This window comes from Saccopteryx leptura, chromosome 3 (genome assembly GCF_036850995.1).
Source record: "Saccopteryx leptura isolate mSacLep1 chromosome 3, mSacLep1_pri_phased_curated, whole genome shotgun sequence".
Lineage (NCBI taxonomy): Eukaryota > Metazoa > Chordata > Mammalia > Chiroptera > Emballonuridae > Saccopteryx > Saccopteryx leptura.
Window position 1 is genome coordinate 43,837,947 of NC_089505.1, and position 25,036 is coordinate 43,862,982.

The 25,036-nt window shown below is 38.1% G+C and overlaps 1 protein-coding gene across 1 annotated transcript in view; it reads left to right on the forward strand.

The window, feature by feature from the left end:
• Positions 1–25,036, forward strand: part of MAN1A1 (mannosidase alpha class 1A member 1) — a 150,928-nt gene that overhangs the window by 116,403 nt on the left and 9,489 nt on the right. The window contains exons 7-11 of the mRNA XM_066373368.1: positions 12,508–12,631; positions 14,101–14,194; positions 19,483–19,598; positions 23,550–23,769; positions 24,532–24,704. Of these exons, the coding sequence (XP_066229465.1) occupies positions 12,508–12,631; positions 14,101–14,194; positions 19,483–19,598; positions 23,550–23,769; positions 24,532–24,704 (727 nt within the window). The remainder of the gene's footprint in view (positions 1–12,507; positions 12,632–14,100; positions 14,195–19,482; positions 19,599–23,549; positions 23,770–24,531; positions 24,705–25,036) is intronic.

Here is a 25,036-nt window from a genome sequence, read left to right on the forward strand (position 1 = left end):
ACCAGGTGGTGGCTCAGTGGAAAAAATATCAAACTGGGACACTGAGTACCCAGGTTTGAAACCCTGAGGTTGCTGGCTTGAGCACGGGCTCACCAGCTTGAGTGCAGGGTTACCAGCTTGAGCATGGGATCATAGACATGACCCCATGGTCACTGGCTCTAGTCCAATGATCACTGGCTTGAAGCCCAAGGTCGCTGGCTTGAGCAAGGGGTCACTGGCTCAGCTGGAGCCCCTTTGTCAAGGCACATATGAGAAAGCAATCAGTGAACAACTAAGACGCTGCAACTTTGATCTTTGTGGTAAGTCTGGTCTGATCTTACTCAGGTATAATGTGTCCTAAGTTCAGCTTCCCCTTCAACTCTTGGTTCCTCTACCTCCCAGAGATCCTTTCATTGAGATCGCCACATCCTGTCCTCAGAGGTTAGGAACAGCCGTGTTGGGGGCCTAATTACTATATAAAATTCTCTGAGCTTGCAGTTTGCACTGCACCCTGACTGCAACGTGTAAAGCCTGGCCTCCATTAGCAGAGAGTAAAGGAGGGAGGGTTTTTTCTCCCTTCCATCTCCTTAAAGGTAAAATGAGTGTGATTCTTATTTTTTATTTTAAAATACTATTTTTGATGTTTTCATTTTAGAGTATGTTATAATGTTTTTTCAAAAATTAAAGTTACCAAAAGCTACAGCTTTTTGTGTGAGCACTTACTGATCTAAGTATTTCCTTAAAGGCATAATAGGAATGATTATATGGTCTCAAGATGCTATACTGATGTTTTCATTTTACAGAGCTAACAGATCTTAAAAAATAAAGATTTTTTTAAAGCTACAGTTATTTATGTCTGTTAACACTCATATTTTGAGTATGTCTGCTAGGAAATAGGCACTGTAGTTTTACTCTAAAAGTTCCACCAACTTTTACTTAGTACAATTGACCTTTGAACACACAGGGGTTAGGAGTGCCCCCACTCCCACCCCACACACACATACACAGTTGAAAATCCAGATAACTTTTGTCTCCCAAAAGCTTAACTCCTAATAGCCTTTTGTTGACCAAAGTCTTACCAATAATATAAACAGTTGATCAACACATATTTTATATATTATATATATTATGTACAGTATTCTTACAATAAGCTAGAAAGAAAAAATGTTATTTTAAAAATCATAATTAGGCCCTGGCCAGTTGGATCACTGGTAAAACGTCAGCCCGGCATGTGGATGTCCTGAGTGTAATTCCTGGTCAGGGCACACAGAAGAGACCATCTGCTTCTCCAGCCCTCCCCCTCTCCCTTCTCTCTTTCTATCTCTTCCCATCCTGCAGCCATAGCTTGGTTGGAGCAAGTTGGCCCCAGACAGTAAGGATGGCTCCATGGCCTTGCCTAAGGTGCTAAAATAGATCAGTTGCCAAGCAACAGAGCAGTGGCTCCAGATGGGCAGAGAGCATCACCCCATAGGGGGACATGCTGGGTGGATCCCGGTCAGGGTGCATGACAGAATCTGTCTCTCTGCCTCCTTGCTTCTCACTTAAGAAAAAAATTTTTTAAATCATAAGGAAAACACATCTATGGTATTTCTTGAAAAATATCCATATATAAGTGGATATACCCATTTGAACTCACGTTGTTCAAGGGTCAACTGTACTTTGAAACACTTTTTAATGTGAATATCAGTGTTAGGAGGCTACCAAAAATCGAGACCATGTAGATTTGTAAAAGTTGTTAGGAGTTCAGTTATGTTTTTCAGAATTTTTTTTCTATAATATAAAGTCTTTTTTTTTTCTGAGAACACTTTTTTTATTAATTTTAATGGGGTGACATTAATCAATCAGGGTACATAGGTTCAGAGAAAACATCTCCAGGTTATTTTGACATTTGATTATGTTGCATACCATCATCCTAAGTCATATAGTTTTCCGTCACCTTCTATCTGGTTTTCTTTGTGCCCCTTCTCCCCCCCCACCCCCTCCCTTCCCCTCCCCTCCCCCCGGTAACCACCACATTCTTGTCCATGTCCATGAGTCTCATTTTTATGCCCCACCTATGTATGGAATCATATAGTTCTTAGTTTTTTCTGATTTACTTATTTCACTCAGTATAATGTTATCAAGATCTATCCATGTTGTTGTAAATGATCCGATGTCATCATTTCTTATGGTTGAGTAGTATTCCATAGTATATATGTACCACATCTTCTTTATCCAATCATTTATTGAAGGGCTTTTTGGTTATTTCCAAGTCTTGGCCACTGTGAACAATGCTGTAATGAACATGGGGCTGCATGTGTCTTTATATACCAGTGTTTATGAGTTATGGGGGTATATTCCCAGTAGAGGGATTGCTGGGTCATATGGTAGCTCTATTTTTAATTTTTTGAGGAACCACCATACTTTCTAACATAGTGGTTGTACTACTTTACATTCCCACCAACAATGGATGAGGGTTCTTTTTTCTCCACAGCCTCTCCAACACTTGCTATTACCTGTCTTGTTGATAATAGCTAATCTAACAGGTATGAGGTGGTATCTCATTGTAGTTTTGATTTGCATTTCTCTAATAGCTAATGAAGATGAGCATCTTTTCATATATCTGTTGGCCATTTGTATTTCTTCCTGGGAGAACTGTCTGTTCATGTCCTCTTCCCATTTTTTTTATTGGATTGTTTGCTTATTTGTTGTTGAGTTTTATGAGTTCTTTGTATATTATGGATATTAGGCCCTTATCTGAGCTGTTGTTTGAAAAAATCATCTCCCATTTAGTTGACTATCTGTTTGTTTTGTTGTCATTTTCTTTTGCTGTGCAAAAGCTTCTTAGTCTGATGTAGTCCTATTCATTTATCTTTGCCTTCACTTCCGTTGCCTTTGGAGTCAAATTCATAAAGTGCTCTTTGTAACCAAGGTCCATGAGTTTAGTACCTATGTTTTCTTCTATGTAATTTATTGTTTCAGGTCTTATATTTAAGTCTTTGATCCATTTTGAATTAATTTTAGTACAAGGGAACAAACTGTAGTTGAGTTTCATTCTTTTGCATGTGGTTTTCCAGTTTTCCCAGCACCATTTGTTGAAGAGGCAATATAAAGAATCTTAATGACTAAAAACATATAAACATGTAAGCTAAAGGGAAATAACAATACATGTAAAATATTTTAACTATGAGTAATAAACCTTGCTTAGAGTATTTCCTGGATTTTTAAAAATATAGGTGAATTATAGTAATGTTAGAAATGATATGTTTCTGCCATATATAAATGAAACAATCATCAAATTTTGGGCATCTACTGTGCAGATATCTATTTGAGGAGGTGATGGTGGTGAAAGACAGAATTGTATCTCTGCCTTTAGGTCTTATTCTCCAGTTAGGGAGATGAGTTTAAACATGCAGAAAGTTAAAGAACAGAGAAGACGTCACAGGGTTGTCCGTTATGCCGACTGTGTTTTATATGAGGGTGTCACTGAGGGCTGGAACAGAACAGACAGTGATTCCATTGTAGTAGTTCCTGTTCTGTTGAGGATACCTGTCTCAACAATTTATTCTTTTTCTGTATTCTTTATTCTCCATTGTCCTCTTTATTCATTTTGTCATGGTTTTTCTAAGCTTTATGTCTTTAAAACTTCAGTTGCCACACTGTTTCATAACACAGCTTTACTCAGCCTCGAAACCATACGTTGTAGGCAGAAGGCAGGCAAGTGAGAATGAAGAAGCGGGACAGCTTTATTCTGCGGCATCTGTTCCAAGCACTCCTGTGTCTGTCTGTTCTAACCACAAGCTCTGAGCTTGTGCGGTACTCCTTACAGTCTTACATAAAAAAAATTCAAAACTAAGAAACACTAGCAGTTCACATTATAAGGTGGTTTAATTAATTGTCTGAATTTCTTTTCATTGCTTAGATTCTTATTAGACGTTAAGAGAAATATCTGAATGTACATAGTTCATCTTAAAACCACACGCTAATCGACCCTAAATTACCTAGACATCATGTATTTTTTTTATCTTTCTTGCTGTTTATTCATCGTTTGGGAATTTTATTAGCATTTAGAAACATTTTACCTCTATAGGTTTTGTAATTTAGCATTTATTTTACTGATCTTGCCTTAACAGCAACTTATTGCCTACCCTGAAGTGTAATGATAACTAATTTGTTAAGCATTAGGGAATGACTCTTCCCCAGTTACTCCCAAACAGTTTACTATCTGGAAAAAAACCTACAGGGAAGATCTGCTGAACTTCGTAATAGTATGTAAATGTGTTTCATATTACCAGTCAGACGAAGTTTATTTTACTTTATTAACAGTTAATTAGACCCACTTAATTTCTTCCCTAAAGATCTCTAAGGAATAAGTGCCCATAGAAAGACAGAAATTGTTCTCTAAAAAACTGTTGTACCTCTACTCGTGTGCCTGAGCAAAAACTTAATTGAGTTGCAGTTGATGTTCCAGAGCTCCAAAATTTCTGAGCAGGCTGTCTCGGTTATTAAAAAACTTTGCAGGTTTCCTACAGCGTTTGATGACTGCATTGCACACAACCTGGCACAGAATAAGCACTCAATAAATTATGGTTCACTGACTGACTCAGTCTTACTTGCTGAGTTTGGCAAGATAACCCCAAAGTACTCACCTTTTAAACTATTGAGCAAAATCACTTAATATTATTCTTCTCTACCTCAGAATTTCTGCCAAAAACTTAGTACATTGGTTATGGCATAATGGATAGTGAGGTGTCCTCTCCGTTAGTAATTGCTCTGTGGCTTCAGCTGCATCCGAAGATCTATGGTGCCAGAGTTTTCACTTTCATGGACCAAGTAAAATTTCCCCAATTACTGGGCGACTAGCCTTAGTTCGCAATGTTTTTACCTCATCAAAAAAGAGAACAAAAAAGGAAAAATTGCCTACTCTCATCATTTCATATTAAAAGAAAAAGATGAGCCTGACATCACAAAAATGGGAAGGACATGGATTCAGAATAAAAGGCAATCATTTAAACCGAATCAAATGTAGCCTTCATAAAAACTTACCATTACTCTCTCATTCCTGTCCTTACTTTCCTCATTTCATCATCTCTCAACTTTTGGCAATCACAACTTCAGACCACTTCAACTGTGTGATCGTCACCCACGTGACCAGCCTAGAAAGGAGAATTTTTTTTTAACTGGCTATAACAGAGCTATATGGTCTGTTAATTTAAGCTTAATTTAATATGGTCTATAATATATAAGCTTAAATTATTTAGCTGTATTCGGGGTGGAAACCAATGACACAACTCTTTGTATTGGTTTTTAATTTCATTAAATGAAACATGTATAGAGCACCTCTGTTTCTTGGCACTGCCCCCGACTTAGAGATTACACAGGTGCATGAAGCAACGTCTGTCCCTGAGGATCTTAGACTCTAGGACAAGAGAGCAATCCTAGACATTCTGGCTACTAGAAGACACTGTAAAACAGAACTTGGAGAATTAAAAGCCTGGAGTCTGTACTCATTTGATTTCGCTTGATCCATAGGTGATTCATAGACCTGTAGAATGAAAGGCAGAAAAAGAGCTAAGCAGCCCAACTTCACTGTAGTCTTGACCCTTGAGTAATGTCTTAGAATGATGATATGTGTTAAACTATTGCAACAATGGAGCAGTTGTATATAAAACCTAAAGCCGAAGGAAGGGGATGTCTGGCAAACTAAGATTAGTGGATTACCATTTCTAAAAATGGACTATGCTGTGCATCCTGAGGTTTATTAGAAAGGTACCTGGATTAAAGTGCTTGTTTGTAGCTCCCCATTCTCCAATTTTAAAGGACTTGATGCAGTGATTTATAGCAGATGGATTTGAGATATCTCAAGATTTCTAGAGACTACCAAATGGAATATAACAGGCCCACACTATAAAGAGAAATAACTACACAGCGGACATTTATGCCTTTAATACACATTCCCAAATCCATCCTCATTATCAGTTTAGACAATTAAACTAACATTTTTTAGCTGGTATCTTTGTAGACATTTTTGTATGAATATAAGTTTGCTTATATTCACACAGAAGAAAAAAAAGAACTAGACATACTACTAAATTTTTTATAGTGGCAAAAAATAAAAAATAGCCTCAATGCCAATTAGTAGGTATATGTTTAAATAAATTAGAATTTATCCAAATAGACACTATGCACTCAACAATGATAATATACATTGATTGACATAGAAAATGCTCATGAAAAAAGATGTAATATACATATACATATATATATATATATTTTAAGTTCAGTAAAGTAAAGCTGTTTACATGCCTGCACACCCTAAAGGCATTGAAATGCTTTCTCTTCAGCACTGCTAGCCTTTTCCCGAACCTAGTAACAGACTACCCCAATTTGCCTAATAACTGGACAGAAAACTACATTCAATTACTGCAGTCTGTTTATAGTGGTAGGCAAGGAGATATTACCCAAAGGACAGCTGGAAACAGGACTTTGGCATGTTTGCACCTCATGAGCAGATTACTTAGGGAATTAGAGAGGCTTCCCACTGTCTCAAGCTTTGTAACTCCCAGCCTTGCCTCCAGTCCTCAAATAGTCAAAGCAGTATGGAGAGCGAGAATAAACTAAAATAATAAGTATTCCATTTTAATTTTGTGTAAAATAACTACCCAGAATGTGAAGCAAGATATGGCTAATTTTAAAACATAAAATTTTTGGCCCTTTGTTAAAAAATTTTAAGTTTGGAAGTTCTTTGGAGATTTAACCCACATGCTACTGTTCAGAAGCAGTAAGTTGTAGATTATGAATTAATGTGATCAAATGGCTGCCCTTTATGGCCTTTTTTTTCTGTGCGATAAACCTTGGGGAAGTAGTCCTCCATGGTACTACTACATGGTACTACTACTATTTGGTACTACTACAAATTTTCCATGTACCACCTACAGTAGAGTCTTGACTAGTTTGAGAATGCCAGTCCCTGGAACTGTTGGTTTAACTCTTAGTGAGGTCTTAAACTGCACACCCGAAAGAATGGCACTGTGTGAACCTTATCAGGAAGGAGGCATTTCTAATAAGTGAAGATGAAATCATTTTATCTCAAAATCAGTGAACTTTGGGAATACAATTAAATGAACTTTCTAGTCTTTTCCAATTTGTGCTAAAATCCAAAAGGAATAATATTGGATTATCATCTTTTAGGAAATAAATATCTCTGTGTGCCTCTCTATTTGCATATATAAGTAAGACTTACCATAATGTACAGAATGTGGGGGATGTTTTTCCTTCCAAAACTTGTTAACTCCCTTACCCCCAAGGAGTAACCTATATTCTGGACTATGACCTTGCAGGGAGTTTGTTTACTGATGAACTAATCAGAAATTATTCAGGCATGAATCCTCAAGGAAAATTTTTATTGGCCCATTTCCCATTTTGCATAGAATAGCAAGCAGCAAGGAAAAGTAAATTTGAAGGTCATAGTTAATTGAGACTTTCTAACTATTTAATGCTTTGTTTATATATTTATCTGACTTTTTAGAATTGTTTCAGTTCTGTAAAAAAATTTTTGGCCCTTAATTACACTAAGTAGCCAAATGTATTTGTTAATAAAGCAGACTGTAGCTGAGCAGTAACTATAACATGTAATTTTAGGTACCTCAATTTAAGATTCTTTTGAAGATACATACCATCAATCTAGAACAACCCTCTAGCTACTTGGTTCATTACAAGCTCTAGCAAAAGAATTAGCAGCTGTCCCATGGGATTCAGCCCTGAGTAGAACAGTGGCATTACTGCTGTAGTTTCTTTCTCTGGTGCTATTAACCATTCCCAGGAGGGAGAAGGAAAAACATTTCATGTTCATTGCTTATCAGAGCTATAAGGTCAGTAAATAATTATACCTTCTTGTTTTGTGTGCAGTAGGATGAGGAAGTATATTGCCACTGCTAATAAAGTATATTCAGATTAAATCTCGAAAGAATAAGGTAATAATCCACATTTTCGGAAGAACCATAGTGGTTCAATTTTTTTGAAGACATGATACTAATTGCAGTTGCCAAAATCGGTTATTTTTTTTCTGTATTTTCAAAGAAGTTAACCTTGTAGACTGAAATTTTAAATCAAGTTAAAAATTGAAATATATACATTGAAACCTTGAACAACATTGGAGACGAGAGATGCTCCCCCACCAGGTAGTTAAAAATCCACATGTAACTTTTGACTCCCTAAAACCTTAATTACCAATAGCCTACTCTTGACTGAAAACCTTACAGATAACTTAAACAGTTGGTTAATACATTTTTTGTATGTTTGTTAAATGTATTATATCCTGTATTCTTACAATAAAGTAAGCTAGAAAAAAGAAAATGTTATTAAGGAAGGGAAAATACATTTTACAGTATTTATTGAAAAAAGTCTGCATATAAGTGGACCCATGCATTTCAAACCCATAGTGTTCAAGTGTCAACTATATAGCAAATGACACTTCAATTTAAAATGGAAATACTGGCTAGCCTGTGGTAATGCAGTGGATAGAGTGCCAGCCTGGAGCACTGAGGTCACTGGTTCAAACCCTGGGCTTACCCAGTCAAGGCACATACAACAAGCAATCAATGAACAACTAAAGTGAAGTAACTATGAGTTGAAACTTCTCATTCCAGCCCCCCCTTTGTAGAATCAAATTTTTAAAAAATCTTTTAAAATAGATGAATGAATGAATGGAAAAACGAGATTGGAGGAAATAGAAAGAAGTGACAGAGTGATAGAAAAATTCTGTTCCAGGATTCCTTGAACTGAAACAAACACTTGGCAGCTCCCCAGATCATGTTAATTGCCTTTTTGTGTATACATTTCCATATGCTGACTCATGGTTTGGACTTAAAATGCAGTGACTGTAACAAAATTGATAATATCTAACTGTTCTTTCCTTTCATGCCTGCTTTATAGAACTAATAGTTTCTGAACAGTTTTTCATCTTTAAAACATTTTTTAAAATACTATTAGTGTTGGTAAAATATATATAAAATAGATAAAGAACACCATGACCGCCTTTAAAATATTGTGATAATGGAAGTAAAGTTAAAGACATTTTATTTTTAATTGAATTTATTGGGTGTCATTGATTAGTAAAATTATATAGGTTTCAGGTATACAATCTTATAGTATATCATGTGTATATTGTGCTATGTGTTTACCCCAAGTCAAGTCTAAGATATTTTAAATCCGCTACTCCCTGAGATGAGATTCATTTTGGGCCAGAGGTTTAGAAATCTTAACTTTTCATATCATGAGATGCCCAGGGCACTGGCTCCCTACGCCCCACCCCCCAACCAGGGGAATAAAATGCTCTCTAGACTCATTTCCCTTTATCACAACTCCACCATTTTGATGTCAAATGCCCACTGTTTGTATGTCCCATTTTAGATATTAGAGCCATACAAATATATATATTCCTGAGTAGACTCATAGAATTTAAAGATAAGATCTTGGAGCTCATTCTGTGGGTGACCAGAACTTGATTCTCACTCATTGCACCTGTGCTGTGCAGGTAGACAGCCGTTTCCCTGACACACATATTAAAGCTGTGAGAGCGCACAGATTGTACCTCAGGCTCTCCCCCCAAACCAACCTTCAAGTTTTTAAACCTTTTGTTAAGAACAGGCAAGGGACCTTATTTAACAGCCCACTCTGATTTCTTGAAGCCCTCCCCTGATCAGCGTATCCATTGATCTTCTGTTTTACTGAAGTACATAAATACTGTGGGTTGGAAAAGTGGTAGCCAAAGCCATTCGTTCATATAAACATGCCATGTATTCTAAACTCAGCATTCTTTCTGTTATCATGTCATAACCTTTGCCAGAACTTGTAATGTTATTGCTCCCTATATAATTAAACAGTGAGAGCCTGACCAGCGGTGGTGCACTGGATAAAGCATCTACCTGGGGCGCGGAGGACCCAGGTTCAAAATCCTGAAGTTGCTGGCTTGAGCATGGGATCATAGACATGACCCTAAGTTCGCTGGCTTGAGCAAGGGGTCACTGGCTCAGCTGGAGCCCCCACAGTCAAGGCACATACTAGAAAGGAACCAGTGAACACCTAAGGTGCCACAACTAAGCGTTAATCCTTCTCATCTCTCTCCTTTCCTGTCTCTCTTCCCTCTCTCTCTCACAAAAATAATAATAATAATAATAATAATTAAATGATAGAAAAGAGTACTGTTTTCCTTTTCATATGAATGTGTGCAAAGAATGAGAGAATATATATATAAAACCTTTTAAATCTTAATAAAACATAACTGAAAGTTTTCAATGTCTCTATTTTTCTCTTGATTAACCACATTAATAGCAGGAAATAAATGCCTAGATACAGAAGTAACTTTAATTTTAGTTTAGTACTGTATACTGCTCAAGTTTCCCGTCCAAGTGTACCACTGGTCTCTCTCGTCCCCCGAACTGAAAGAGCCAGTCCCTGAGGATCCGGGAGCTGGGCTGGTTCCGGAGCACGCTGTCCTCTCCCCTCTCCAGGATGAAGTCATCACTTCCTCCTATCCTGACATTACCATATGTTGCAGCTTTGGGTTTAATAGTTTCTCTAGAACACAGAAATTTGTAATTTTGCTCAATATGCTTATTGACTTCAGTCAGTGATGGAATGGTTGGACTATAAAAAATAATGTCATGACAACAAATTAATGACCAATTACTGTGTGCATTTGCCATATGTTAATAAAATTTGAAAGTAGCTGTTCATCCTATTTGGATGATTGGATGTTCCTTTTATCTAAGCCAACCATGAAAATAAAAACTGACTCACATTTTCAGAACTTAATAAATATCAAGTATTTCTAAAATGAATGAATATATGATTTTCAGACCTCTTCTGCTTACTTTTCATTAGGTTGGCTGTAAATCAGTGTTTTGGAACAAAGTCTAGGTTTTGTTCTACAAAGAAATCAGGACTAAGAGTGAGGCCAGTTTAGAAGCCAGGTAGCAGTGGTCCCCGTTTTCCTTCTCTCCAGCCGTGCTCAGCAGCGCCGCAGCAGGAGCAGTGACAGCTGGAAGGGGTGGCCCCGAGCTGTGAATAACGGAAGGAGAAGACAGAGGGGGCAGCAAATCTAGGCACACCAAGCGCAGTATTTAAATGGGGCCAGCTTGGAAAGAGAGGAGTGTGAGAAGTCCACAAGACTAGACTGGGCTCAGTGGAACCTGTGGCTTTCTCTCCTGCCTCCCCGGCCCTCCTCTCACCAGCCTCAGGGGCCACCTCCAGTTCCCGGGGAGCCCGTCTGTGCATCTCTCCACATCCAGCTCCTCCCTCTCACCATTCTTCCTTCATGGATTCTCATGTGTCCTTCAAGAACCTACTCAGGAAGCTCCCCTTGTAGAAGCCGCCTGTGACCCCCGCCGTGCTGGATGGTGTGTCCTGGCGCTAGGTGCACCAAGAACTCTCCACACGTTTGTCTTGGCATTTACCGCTTTCAGCTGGAATTATTTATGCCTAGATCTTTCTCTCCCATTACACTATAAGGTCTTTGAGAAAAGAATGATTTCTTCATCATAACCATCTTGTAACCCAGTTTCATGAATAGTCCTTGACAAATAGTAGGCACTTAATAAATGTGCTTCTGATATAAAACCAAAATGTGGGTTTTCAGATTTCTGCAAGGGAATTTATTGATCAGAGGAATCGTTTACTTTACTCTATTTGAATTACCATATATGTCTTGACATTTTAAGTGGTTTTCCAGAAATAACCTGTAACCAAGAGTATGACCATGTTTCAATAGCTTCTTTGTGTATTTGTGTGTGTGTGTGGGTAGGTGTGTATTTAGGACAAATTCTTTTTAAAAAGCATTTCTCCAAGATGAGCTATGAGGCAGTAATTTTTGAAGCGCCTACCTCTGATCCCTTTCAAATTTGATTTACATAATTTTGCTGACATTTTTTAATTTAAACTAGATTAAATATGTCAGGGAATGAGTCAGTGCCTTAGAAAATATACTTAGCATATAGGTAAAATATTGTTAATAGAGACATAAGAGAAGAAGTTCAGTAAATGGAAATGTCCAGAAGGGTATGGTGTGAGTATAGCACTAATGAATTTTTGAAATTTATCCAATATCTGAGAAAAAAATTGTATATAATATGAATGTCTATAACAGTCCATAGAATCTCAGGCTGAAATTAATTAAAATGTTGAAGTGCTTTAGGTGGGATTTGGGGCATAGTGTTTTGGCCTGGTTTTGTTTTATATTCTACTTGGAATGGGTGTACATCTCCATATGGCACCTAGACCTTCCAAAATATTTTTCTGTTCATCAACAGTAAGCGCATAGCAACTTCTTTGTGACATAAGTGAACAGTAATTTTCAATTTGGAAATAGAAGTGAAAGCCTGAAACTAGTAGCCAAAGACAACAGTGCCGGAGGTTTTTAAATATCCAAAGTCGACAATTGCTAAGGAGCCATTATTCCAAAGCTGTCTCTTTCACTTCTGCTATTTAGAGCAGGGAAAAAAAAATGGAATTAGTTTGACCCATAACTCCTCGATCTCTTCTCTTCTTTAGTGGGATTGGAAGGAACTGGCCTTGGGCCTCAGGAGGCAGCAGTATTTTGGCCGAATTTGGAACTCTGCATTTGGAGTTTATGCACCTGAGCCGCTTGTCAGGAAACCCCATCTTTGCTGAAAAGGTGAGATTCCCCCCCGTGCCTTGCACTGCAAAGCATTGCTCGTGAGAAACAATATTCTCTACTGAGAGATTTGATAATATTGGACATGGAAAAAAACAACCAAGTTTAATATAGCTCTTTATGAAGTTTTGTTACGTGTAGTATTTATTTAACCAAACTGTAGACCAGGGGTCCCCAAACTTTTTACACAGGGGGCCAGTTCACTGTCTCTCAGACCGTTGGAGGGCCGGACTATAAAAAAAACTATGAACAAATTCCTATGCACACTGCACATATCTTATTTTAAAGTAAAAAAACAAAACGAGAACAAATACAATATTTAAAATAAAGAACAAGTAAATTTAAATCAACAAACTGACCAATATTTCAATGGGAACTATGCTCCTCTCACTGACCACCAATGAAAGAGGTACCCTTCCAGAAGTGCGGTGGGGGCCGGATAAATGGCCTCAGGGGGCCGCATGTGGCCCGCGGGCTGGCCGTAGTTTGGGGACCCCTGCTGTAGACTCTCAGTCTTTCCACAATGCAGCCTTTCCATGGAGCCGAGTCAGCATTTCACTGAGAGGTCTAATAGACAACTCCCATGTCAGGGGCTCCGACTCGACCCCCAGACCTGCTTCCACTCCAGCCTTCACTGTCTTGGTAACTGGTACCTCAGTTTACCCAGTGGCTCAGACCAAAACTCTTCCTCTTTCTGGTAAACTTTCGGTTCAACGCATCAAGAAACCCTTTGGCCCTAGGCTGTGACTCTGCTGCCACCCTGGACCAAGCATCCGTCATCTCTCCCCGGACTCTGCAGTGGCCGCCTGACCGCCACTCCCTCCTGCGCACCCTGGTCACACCAGTTAACAACACGTTTCCTCAATGGCTTCCCATCACACTAGGAATAAACTAAGCCCTTGTGGCCTACAAGGCCTGCATCTCCCCTTTCTCCTATCCTCCAAACCCACTCTCTTCTCACAGCTTTTCAACTTGCTCCTCCCTCCGGCCAGGCTGCTCTTCCTCCAGGTTTCTGCATGGCCTGCTCCTTGGTGCCTTAATATCGCTGCTCAAATGCTTTGCCATCAGCGTCCTGAAGCCACCCTCACCGCTGCACAGCACCTCTGTCCCACGTACATCCTGTGCTTTTCTCCACAGCATTTGTTACCATGTGATAGTGCTGGTGTTGCAAGTGTTGTATTTCTTGGTTTACTGTCTGTCTCATCCCGCTGCAATGGACTTTGCTTATCTACTGGAATACCCCTAGTTCCTTGTATGGCATCTGGCCTGCGGTAGATCAGTGTGACTCTGCTTACTTACTACCTATTATTTTTGTAGGCTGGTGGCGACAATCTTTTTTCTAATTCTGCATTCATTTAAATCAACTTATTTTTTTCTCACATGAAAAACTATAATCAAGAAAGAGAGAAGAGTGGCAGCAAAATTGTGTGTTTCAGATTTTCATGGTAACATTTTATTTTCTGCTGTAGGTCATGAATATTCGAACAGTACTGAACAGCCTGGAAAAGCCACAAGGCCTTTATCCTAACTATCTGAATCCCAGCAGTGGACAGTGGGGTCAATGTAAGTCAAAAACTTAGCATTGTCTGAGCTCTTTATGATACCCAGCACTGTTCTAGTAACAGAGAGAAAAAGCAGACTAAAGCACAGTCTTTGGGGAGAATGTTTAGAAAAGGGGGAAGGAGGCACAGTCCCTTTAATAAATAGGCTTCTGTCGTAAGACACACTGTAAGTGTTACCAGGAAACTCGAGTATTTATTTTTCATGGGTAACTGTAAGCACGATGACATATAAGCACATTTAAAGCTATTAAATCAGAAAGGGAAGGTCTAATCAGGGAAGTGTGGGGATGTGAGCCTGTAACAAGCTGGTCATGTGGACAGGTGGGGAAATTGTTCCTTTGTTTTAATGACTATCACAGGGGTTTGTAGAGAGGAGCTAGGTCATTCTACTCCATAACATTTTCTTGCTGCTTGACTACAAGAGGAGAGTGGAGTCTGAATCTTTAAGGGTTGGGAAATTAAAGAGCAAACAGGGTACTTTCTCTACTTAATTTTAAGCCGGCTGATAAAGGTTTCTGCCAGAAGAGCTACCTTTAGGTAAGAGAGAGTATTATGCCAAAGTCTCTCACTTGAGATCCTCACAGACTTTGACCAGAGGTTGCATGATTCAGAGTGGGTGACAGAAATATTCTCCAGCTGATTTGGAAAAACAGTGGTAGATTAAGTAGCGACTGAGAACAAGTGGAGAATCCTAAGTGAGACGACGCCTGCTGTGCCGCCTGTTAGAATGTCTTAACATTTACTCTGAGTTGAGTTGTTGCATTATATTTAAATATCATATGTTTTTAGGTGGCTGTGCCTCAGTGCTACTTTAGAAGTACTTTGCTTAAAGAATGATTTAGTAGGAAAGAGAAATGCTGAAATCTATGTCACTGTGTTAGTAATGACTAGGGAAGGCCTCCATTGAGATCATAAAACTAGAGTCAAGGTTACCACTTAACTGAAGTGTAGTCTGCAGATCCCTGGACATTATTGAGACCTTTCAGGGCATCTACAGGGTCAAAGCTGTTTTTATAAACATACTAAGGCTTTCTGCCACTGTGTGGACATTTACAGTTATGTTGCAAAAGTATTGGTGTGTAAAACAACTAAAGCCGTAGTGAAAACCATGACAGGGGCTCCAGATAGGACTAATAGTCACGTTCTAAATCTTCCCAGCAGGTTAAAAACAGGAAGACAGAAAAGTCAGTTTCACCTATGAATGTTCTTAATGAAGCAAAAGTAAATGATTGGTTCTAGTAAATCTTGGGCATCGGACACACACTGTTGTAATATTCTGAGGATTAGATGGAAAGTACTCTTAAAGCACTCCTGCTCCACAATAGGAAATAGCGAGGATGGCCTCATGGACAGGCGTTTGTGTGGTTGTCCGAGGTGTTTCGCAGACACCAGTTTTATTTGACAGAACAGCTGAAGACAAACTGGTTTTTCCAAGTTGGGTAATTAGTGGATGTGTTCTTGAAAATGAGCCTGTCACTTCAAAGAAAACATGTCAGTTGTTGGTGCCAATGATAAAATTTGCAATTCTAAGTGAATTTCAGAATTTTAGATAACTTGTATATGCCACATGAATGAGCTCATTGCCTTTAGCCAACACTTAAAGACCGTTCCAATGAGATGGGTGGTGATATTAACAAAAATGGTTTTTTGGTTTGTATAATGAGAAGTGTCAACATTTGGAAGATCTGCATAATTCAGTGAGCAGTCTTTTCCACAGGACCAATGCATGCTTTTTACAAAGTCGTGTCTGAGAAAAAGACCCATTCAAAGTGCAAGACAGACCAACAAAAATTACTGATGTGGTTTCTAACTCTACATTGCAATTAACTTAAAAAAATTAACCTTTAAAAAAACCACTTGTCAGGTTTTGTTGCAATAGCAGAGAAAAATATCCACAGTAATCTGCAAAGACTATTAAAATACTCTCCTTTTGCAACTGTGAGGCTGCATTTTCTCAATCTGCCTCAGCCAGGACAACACATAGAGCGGATTGAATGTAGAGCAGGTATGAATTGCAGCTGCTTTTCCCTGCAGGAAACATCAGAGATTTACAAAAATGGAAAGTACTGTCACTCTTCTCACTATTTTTATTATGTAAAATATAATAATATTTTTATGAAAAAAAAACCTATATGTTATAATGGGTATATTGTTGTTTTAAATAAGTTAAAGTAGAAAGGGGTCCTAAGGCTATAAAGAGTGTGAGGGCCATTAGAGTATTTGGGATAAAATAGAACTTGAGTAGCTTTCTAAGGACAAGACGACTGAAAGGGTGAGAGTTTTTAGAGTTCTCCTTATGAAAGATTCAAAAGTTGAAGAACAGGCTTTAGGATTTACTGTTTTCTTCCTGTCAGTTAGGGTGTAGAAGTCACTAGGAAAAGGGACAAAAGAGTCGGTTGTACTGGCACATCCCAGCTTCACCACTGGGTCACCAATGTACTATGTACTTGGCCATGTTTCCCGGTACAAAGAGCTCTTTATATTTGGATTGCTTGTGGGTCAGTTTCCTGATGGAAAAACAAACAGGGTTGATGAGCCCCGTGTTTCCCCTCGCCCAGCTCCATCCTGTGCTCCAGCCACAAGGAAGGCACAGTTAGTTTTTTATTCTTTAATCAGGGCATCCTTGGCCATGCCCAGTTCTGGGCTTGTCCTGTTTCCTCGGCCCTTTTATCGTCCCTCTGCCTCTACCAAGGCCCAGCTCGGTCTCCACTTCTGGGAGGCCTTCTTATTCCAGACCCGGGTTGGAACTAGTTAGCACCCACTCTTCCTCTGCCGACCGCCTCCCTCCTCCCTCCTCCCTCCTCCCTCCTCCCACACCTTGGGTACTTTCCTGTCACAGTCCTTTTCCTAATGATCCTTATACATACTCATCAGCCTAGGGACCCAAAACTTTGGAGGGCGGTGACTTTGTCTTAGTCATGTTTGTTAACCCAACACCCAACACATAGCATCTTGCACCTAGTGGGTGTTTACTTACTTGAATTTTGTGAAACTCATGCACTCTGTATCCATTTTGACTGTCTTTTAATCTTTTAAAAAGCTTCTGTTTTAAATAGTGGTTCTATTTATTCTCTTTGAACAGTTTGCCTCTGCTTCTCAATTGTGGCTGCAAGGCAGCATCTAGTCCTGAAAACCGACAATATAAATAAATCTTAGAGGACAGTTGAGGCCAGACGTGGGGCTCCTTGTCAACAAAAAGAACAATCATCACCTTTCTTTGATTAATATAACAATACTAATATATATTTGTATAGTATCACTAGCATCATTGGGGGATTGCTTTGAGGAAAGAAGTTCAGATTCAAGTGATGTCTACAGAATTAAAATATGAAGATATTATTTAATATTTTTTATCTCGATTGTTTTGTTTTGTTTTTCCCCCCTTTTAAGCATTGGGAATCCTTTTATGAGGACCTATTTCTATTGGGAAGAAAAGAATAAATTGCCCCCTGTAGAGAACAGCATAATATTTGTGTGATTATAGTACACATGACCTTCAGAGCATTTGGGAATAAAAATGCCCCCTATGTTCTTTCTAGAACTAGGCGGTTCTTTCCTGCTGGCAAAATCAGGCATGTTCTCTCCTACATCCACTAAGATATTTACACAGGACTCTGTTGCCAACACAAATAGTCATCCAGACACAGGGGAAGCTTAGTGAGTGATATGCTAAAACCTCAAAGGGACTTTCTCTTGCTTAGAACCTCCATGTTTATTCTGATTCTTTCCAACTATGAAAATTTTATAGGCAGGAAATTAAAAATAGAAAATCAACTAGCACTTACCAAAACTAATTAAAATACATGTATTACTATGTAATCCTTTTTCCTTTTTAAAAAATCGTCAAATGGCCAAACTTGTTCCTTTCTTGCGTTATAGAATCATAACCCAAGGGGGATGAAAATGAAGCTGCTTCTGGGGTAGTTCTCAGCTTTTGTTGCTTTAACTCTGCGGGACTCGGCTGGAGCACGGCCATCACTTCCTATTACTTTATTTAGTCCTTGTTATTTGACAGGAACAGGACAGTGATTTGCTTTACCATGCATCACTTGCATTTGTCTCCTGCAGTCATGTTTATAACAACAAGGCTTATTATTGATGAGATAGGTCCTAGCCTATTTAATTTTTAAATGTCAGAGGTTTCCGTGGTGATTTATTTAGGAAACTATAAAGGTCACTTCAAACATTGCTATTTTAAGAACCAGTTTTACAATTGTAAAAACTTAAATTTTATGTTAAAATTAAAACTATAATTCTGGACTTTATTAATGAAATCACATATTTAACCATTTAAAACTGTAGCCCTTCTGGCTTGAATAGGTATAGCCTTTCATAAGACTGAATTAAAAGATTTTGTTTTGGTCAGTTGTTTACTGAGTACCCACTCAATGCAGTTTTTCCAAAATAAGTGCATCTTTATTAATGTGCAAGTTCTCTGTGACTTCTAAGAATGATATTTCAAATAGATTACATCGTTTTTATAGGTAAATATACTTGAAAAGCAAAAGTATTAATTCAAGCAGCAGGTAAAAGAATCCATGTGTTATTGCAGAGCAAGCAGGTGAAAATGCAAGACCGCGTAGGTCCAATCAAATTCCATTTACCAAGGTTGTAATCTCATCTAGCATCGATAAGCCTCAGTTATCTCACTTTTAATGAGGGTACCGTGAGATTGTTGGTAACATATGTAGTGGATCTGGCATAATAAATAGCGGAGGAGGATTGTGGGAATGGTGTATAAAGGAAGAAAAAACTTCTGCCCTATCTTCTTTCTTACTGCCCCACCCAAGGATTTTGACCCTTCGGATTGATAACACTAGAAAACCCATCTAATAACAGCAGTAATAATAATAACCACAAGAAGCTGAGGAGCTTCTTGGTTTATTGCAAGCCACTTTTAAAAAGATTTGGTAATACTCAATTGCTTTTACATGATTTATATTATTGAGAGTCGAAGCAATTAAAAATTTATTTGAATATATATTGTAAAACATTTTAATTTGGTATTTTTACTAGAAAACCAAATTTTTAGAATTGGGAGGATTATATATTTTCTATCTTTATGCTCACAAAAGTACCCTGGTAATTATGTAAAGTGTATTGCATTAGTTACTGGCACATCTGCTCATTGCAGAATGCCTTTCTGAAAACAAGAGATTTGTTGGAATTTAAATGTAACATTGAGTTGCAATTGACGTAGGGTTTTACGTCCTAGTTGCTAATGTGATTTTGCTGCATTATCTGAATTAAAGGCTGAATCACTCTAAAATTCATTTTCCTCTCTTGCAGATCATGTATCAGTTGGAGGACTCGGAGACAGTTTTTATGAATATTTGCTCAAGGCATGGTTAATGTCTGACAAGACAGATCTAGAAGCTAAGGAGATGTATTTTGATGCTGTTCAGGTAAACCCAATAGTTAAATCATCTTTGCCACTCAGATCTAACTTGTAACTTATATATTAATCAAGCTTTAATGATAAAATGGAATATGGAATACTACATGGTGGATTACAAATCATTTCCAGTTAGGTAGGGTAAAATTCTATAACTATAACAATATTAATCATACTTGTACTTAGTTCTAAGAGGGAAATTAAGTTTTTTACATGGTTCAAATCTCACTGAAGATCTACATAACTGAAAAAAAAGGTTCACATATCTGGGGTGTGGGGAAGTATTTTTCTTCAGTGAACGTGAATTCCTTCCTTAGAATCGATTAAAATTAGGAAGAGGAGAAAAGGTCTGAATTTATATTTTGAAAATTGACTAAATTAAAATTGCCCAAGATTATAAATAATCCTAATGCCTACCTCCATTTGAATAAACTAATCTTCAGAGATATATGGACAACACTTTCAAATAAAAATCTGAACTTAATCAAATTAATATTTCAGAGAAGGTTATTAATGCTTTTCAAAGGTCCATTAAATGGAGGAGAAATGAGAGGGAACAAATACTTGTTGACTTGCATACTGCGTGTGAAGTCATGTGTTAGTAAAATATTCGTTTGTTTCCTCACAGTAGTTTAGATATTATTCACCTTGAATTACAGATTGTGTTAGTTATATACAGATAAGACAACTGAGAGTCAGAGCAGTGAAGTGTGAAACCCAAAATTCAAACTAAAACTTGTGTCAACACTTGCTCCTTCTCACCTCACCACTATGGGTTTATTTGCGAATAGAATTTTCCTGCTTACATGTCAGCAGTAGGAAAAGACTTACAGTCTTTATCGGCAGTAAGTTAGTAAGGTAAGTTACAGATTACTTAGCAAAGTCTATAGTAGGTGGCCAGGGTAAGAGTAGAACTAAGCCTCGGTCAAAAATGAAAATAAAATTTGAAGTAAATAAAATAAAAAAAGAAAATAATTTTATTTAAAACTCTGGAACTTGCACCAGACTTTTCAGGAACAGTTTGTAACAAGTATCAAGTGCCTTTATGGTTGATAAAAGTAGTTTATATGGCAACATATATTTTTTATGTTAATTATTATCAGGATAATTAACAATATCTGCATGTTTAAAATTATGGGTCAATCCCCAGAAAAATTGACCTTTTATTGATGGCTTAGAAATTTTTTTATTAAGACTAATACTTCATAGGAAGAAAAAAATGAAATGTGAAATTTCATAATGTAGCCATTGTTCTAAAATTGGTCTCCCTGAGAAGAGGTCTGGGTGATTTTGACATAGGCTGATTTATTTATTTGAATATAAATGCAATTTGCTTCGTTCTGGTTGACCAAACTAAATGCCACATTTTCTTGTCAAGGTCAGTAGGGAGCCTCACTAAAAGAGCTGATACAACATACTGTTCCACACACTGGTACCGAAGCACCTTAGTTAGAATACTGGCCTTTATTCAGCACAGTCTGTAGTAAGGCAGACGATGAACATCGAAAGCCCACAGGCTCTGGTCCACACAGCCTCTGTCAGGTTTCGTTTTCTTCATCCCTATGAGCTTTAGGTTTTAACCTAGGGAGTTCTTTCCCATACAGCACGGTTTCCATTGTATCATTTTTTAATTCCTGTCCTGGCTAGACATTTTAATTATTCTAATCTTGGTCCCCTAAGACCTGGTGGTCCAAGAAAAGCAACTTTAAAAAAGTCTTTGAAATATTTTCCCTCAGTTTCTAGAACTATACCCACACAGCTTTTAACATTGTATTTAGACAAACCATTGACAGGAAAATCCATTAAGAACAATTGAAGTCAAGTGTTTCCTGTTTCTCTTAATAGTAAAAACACTTTCAACCCATTGTGTTTTCAACTTAGAGAGCAAAGCTAGAACACTTAAACTTGGGTTTTTGAGAAGTAGTCATGTCTGACATAGCCAAGTTTCTTTGTCTAGCCGTGCTCACGAAGATCACTATTATCAAGGAGAGGATCCCGTACATTACTGCTCCAGTATAGCTGAGTCACTGGACATAGAGTTTATCACTTTTAGCTTCAAGTGGATTTTAGAAAGTCTTTGATTCCAGAAGGACATGTTTTCTTTAACTGGTGATCGTGGTCTTCTCTGGAGACCACACCGGGAACCCACAGCACTGGGTGCTGCCCCTACCAGAGGTCCACTTGAGTGAATGGCACCTGGCGGGCGTTATGTTGGGATTCTACAGGTATCCTCACACTTTTTTTTTTCAAATATAGAAGGATAAAATCACAAAATATAAATACTCCTTTTTTCTAATCAATTCTCTGTAGACTTGACACAACATTTTTTTTAAAGCCACTAAAGACTGTTTTGTCCTCTGTACTTATTTACATATTCTAATTGTTACACAAACATTGCTTGACAGGTCTTGGAACTTTGTTGCCTAATTGATGTTGAGAGTAGCAACTTGGTCAGATCATGACAAAAGTAATATAGTACGTTATGCAGGATTCATAACAGGGTAATAATGTTTTTCTAATCTGTGCTCCAAAGCCATCACTCTTGCTGTGTAGAAAGAATAATTTCTTGGGTGATGAACAGGTATCTGCTTGAAGGACTTTATTGCAATGTGTGCTATGACAAGTGTAAATAGCTAAGATGTTCCGTCACATGAGTAAGAATGAAATATTAATGTAATAACTAAAACATCAATAAAATTAGCTTAACCACAGTTAATGAGCACAGCACTGTGTTTATTTATTTATTACCATCTTGGGTTCATTTGTTTACTTCTAATAAAGTTAGGGAAAGTTTTATCTGCGTAGGTATTCATTTTAATTCATTTTTCTCTAAGACATGTTTTATATGTGTCTACTATTTCCAACTGTGCTTCCTAAAAACCCCTCTTTTCCTGATAATAGTATAATAAGTATAGACACTGTCATAGCCCTTGTCCCTCTATGAAGTTTTTTGAAGGGGACAGGACATTTCCTGTTACAGTAATGAGAAATTAGTAATTCCAAGCATACTTCATTTTTGCTTTTTAAAATATAAAGCTTATTTTACTTTTTCTCTCTACTTTAAAAGAATATGAACAGTCCAGGGCAGAAATAAAAGGTATTATATAAATAAATTTTTGTAAGCATTATTATTTCTCCCAAATTTAAAGATCTTTATTATTTTAAAAAAAATGCATTCCTTGTATACTAATTTACTATGTAACAGAATTATTAAGGGGAAACTTAATACAAGTGTTACCACATGGGGAAATGAATGAGGTAATCAATTATCTTTATCAAGTGCTAGTCACAAGACTGACCACTTTATAAACAAAATGTTGCAATTTTCTCAGCGGAAACTAATACTTTCATATTACAAATAAGAATACTAAGAATTAGGGATATAGTAAGCAAATTACTCACAGGGTTCACAGACAGAAAAGAAGTTTATCAAACCGGGCTTTGACTCCAAGCAGCCTGACTTGCAAACAGCTCCTCCTTCCCACTCTGTTTGGCCACGCCTTCACCCCCAGGAGAGCAGAGGAAGGGGAGCACCCCAGCTTGGATTTCATACACAGACAGGCTCTGCCCTTCGTTCACGGCAGGGCCTGGGCTTCGTGTCCTCTCCTTTTGTGAAAATGGTAATGCGCTCTTCCAACTATTAGCACTAACCCCGTGGCCCACGCTTGAGAAGGGGACAGCCCTTTGGTGTGTGGACTACAAGTGTCTGATCACGAAACTGAGCAAAACCCAACTGGGCTGGCCCAACGACAGTAACTGAAGCACAACTAACAAGGCATAGGGTAGAGGAGCACTACGGAAAGCAGGAACATAACATCTCAGCTTGAGTTGGATTTGTAACACCAGATTCAAATTGTGAGGGATGATATGTTATCTTTTGGGGGTTTTTTAATGTTGTTGGTAGGGGTTTAGTATAAATTTGAGAAGAGATTACAAATACTGAAAATTAGTATTATTTCAGGCAATCGAAACGCACTTGATCCGCAAGTCCAGCCGGGGACTGACTTACATCGCAGAGTGGAAAGGGGGCCTCCTGGAGCACAAGATGGGCCACCTGACCTGCTTTGCTGGAGGCATGTTCGCGCTTGGGGCCGACGACGCTCCCGAGGGCCTGACCCAGCACCACCTGCAGCTCGGGGCTGAGATTGCCCGAACCTGCCATGAATCCTATAACCGCACATGTGAGTGCATGCCAGTCTTCGTGTACTGTCTATGGCCACATGGTTTTATTCCATTCAGGCAGGAACATTGTCATTGCTGCCCTCCAAAGAATATCCACTGTGCCTGATGAAACTTGATGATCATGATTAACATCTTAAAGGAATTTATATTCTCAGTTTAAAAGACACTGCTTTTCTACATAAAAATATTTACTTGTAGTTTGCCAAGAAACAGAAATCCAGGCCGTAAAACATTAAGCCAGTCTAATTTATTGACCTTGCTTTCAATAAATAACATTGGATAAGAGTTTCTATCCCAGTGCAAAAGAAATTTAGTATATATATTTTTGTAAACCATTATAAATCTTCCTAGTTTCTCCATGAAATAGGTTTTGAGTCTGACTCCCTCCTTATAAAATAGGGTTTGAAGCACAAAGATTAAATAACCTTTCATGACATAATGACTTAAAATTTACAATCCCTGGTTTTCTAGCTAGCTTACAGGGTGTTTCGTGGTGCCTTGGACCTGCCCAGTGGGGGCCCCGTAAGTGGCGGCTAAGGGAAAGGGAATGAAGAATCATTACCATTTTCTCAAATGGGCACTTTGGGATGACTAAATTTTAAAAGAATATTGAATATTATTTACTATACGATGTTTATAACTATTCTTTAAGATGATTTGGCATTATTCTTGAATGTTGTAAACTACTTTCCAGGTTCAGTTAAGTTGTAGACACTAAGCATTGTCCAGGACAGTAATTTTTGCCCTTACGTTTTCCTTAGTCGTGAAACTGGGACCAGAAGCTTTCAGGTTCGATGGCGGGGTTGAAGCTATTGCCACAAGGCAGAACGAAAAGTACTACATCCTGCGGCCAGAGGTGGTTGAGACTTACATGTACATGTGGCGACTAACTCACGATCCAAAGTACAGGACATGGGCCTGGGAAGCTGTGGAGGTGACATCTTAATTCACTTACGTTTCTTATAGATAAATGTCTCAGGGGAAAAAAAAGTTCAGTGGTACCTACAAATCTAGCATCTCAACTTTTCTATAACTTTTAAAACTGTGACCAGACTTCTTTCATTTCAAGACTGAGTCTTCTCAGGTAAGGCATCCTGTATTTCTGGCTTCAGCTTTACTGAATATAACAATAGAGATCAATTTCACCCACTTTGGTATAGAAGGATATATCCAGGAAGTCTTATTATAAGATTAAGTTCCCATGGCTATAGTAGTGATGATCACTGAATTCCACAAAAGGTTTTGGCAGTTTGGGGGATAGTCAGC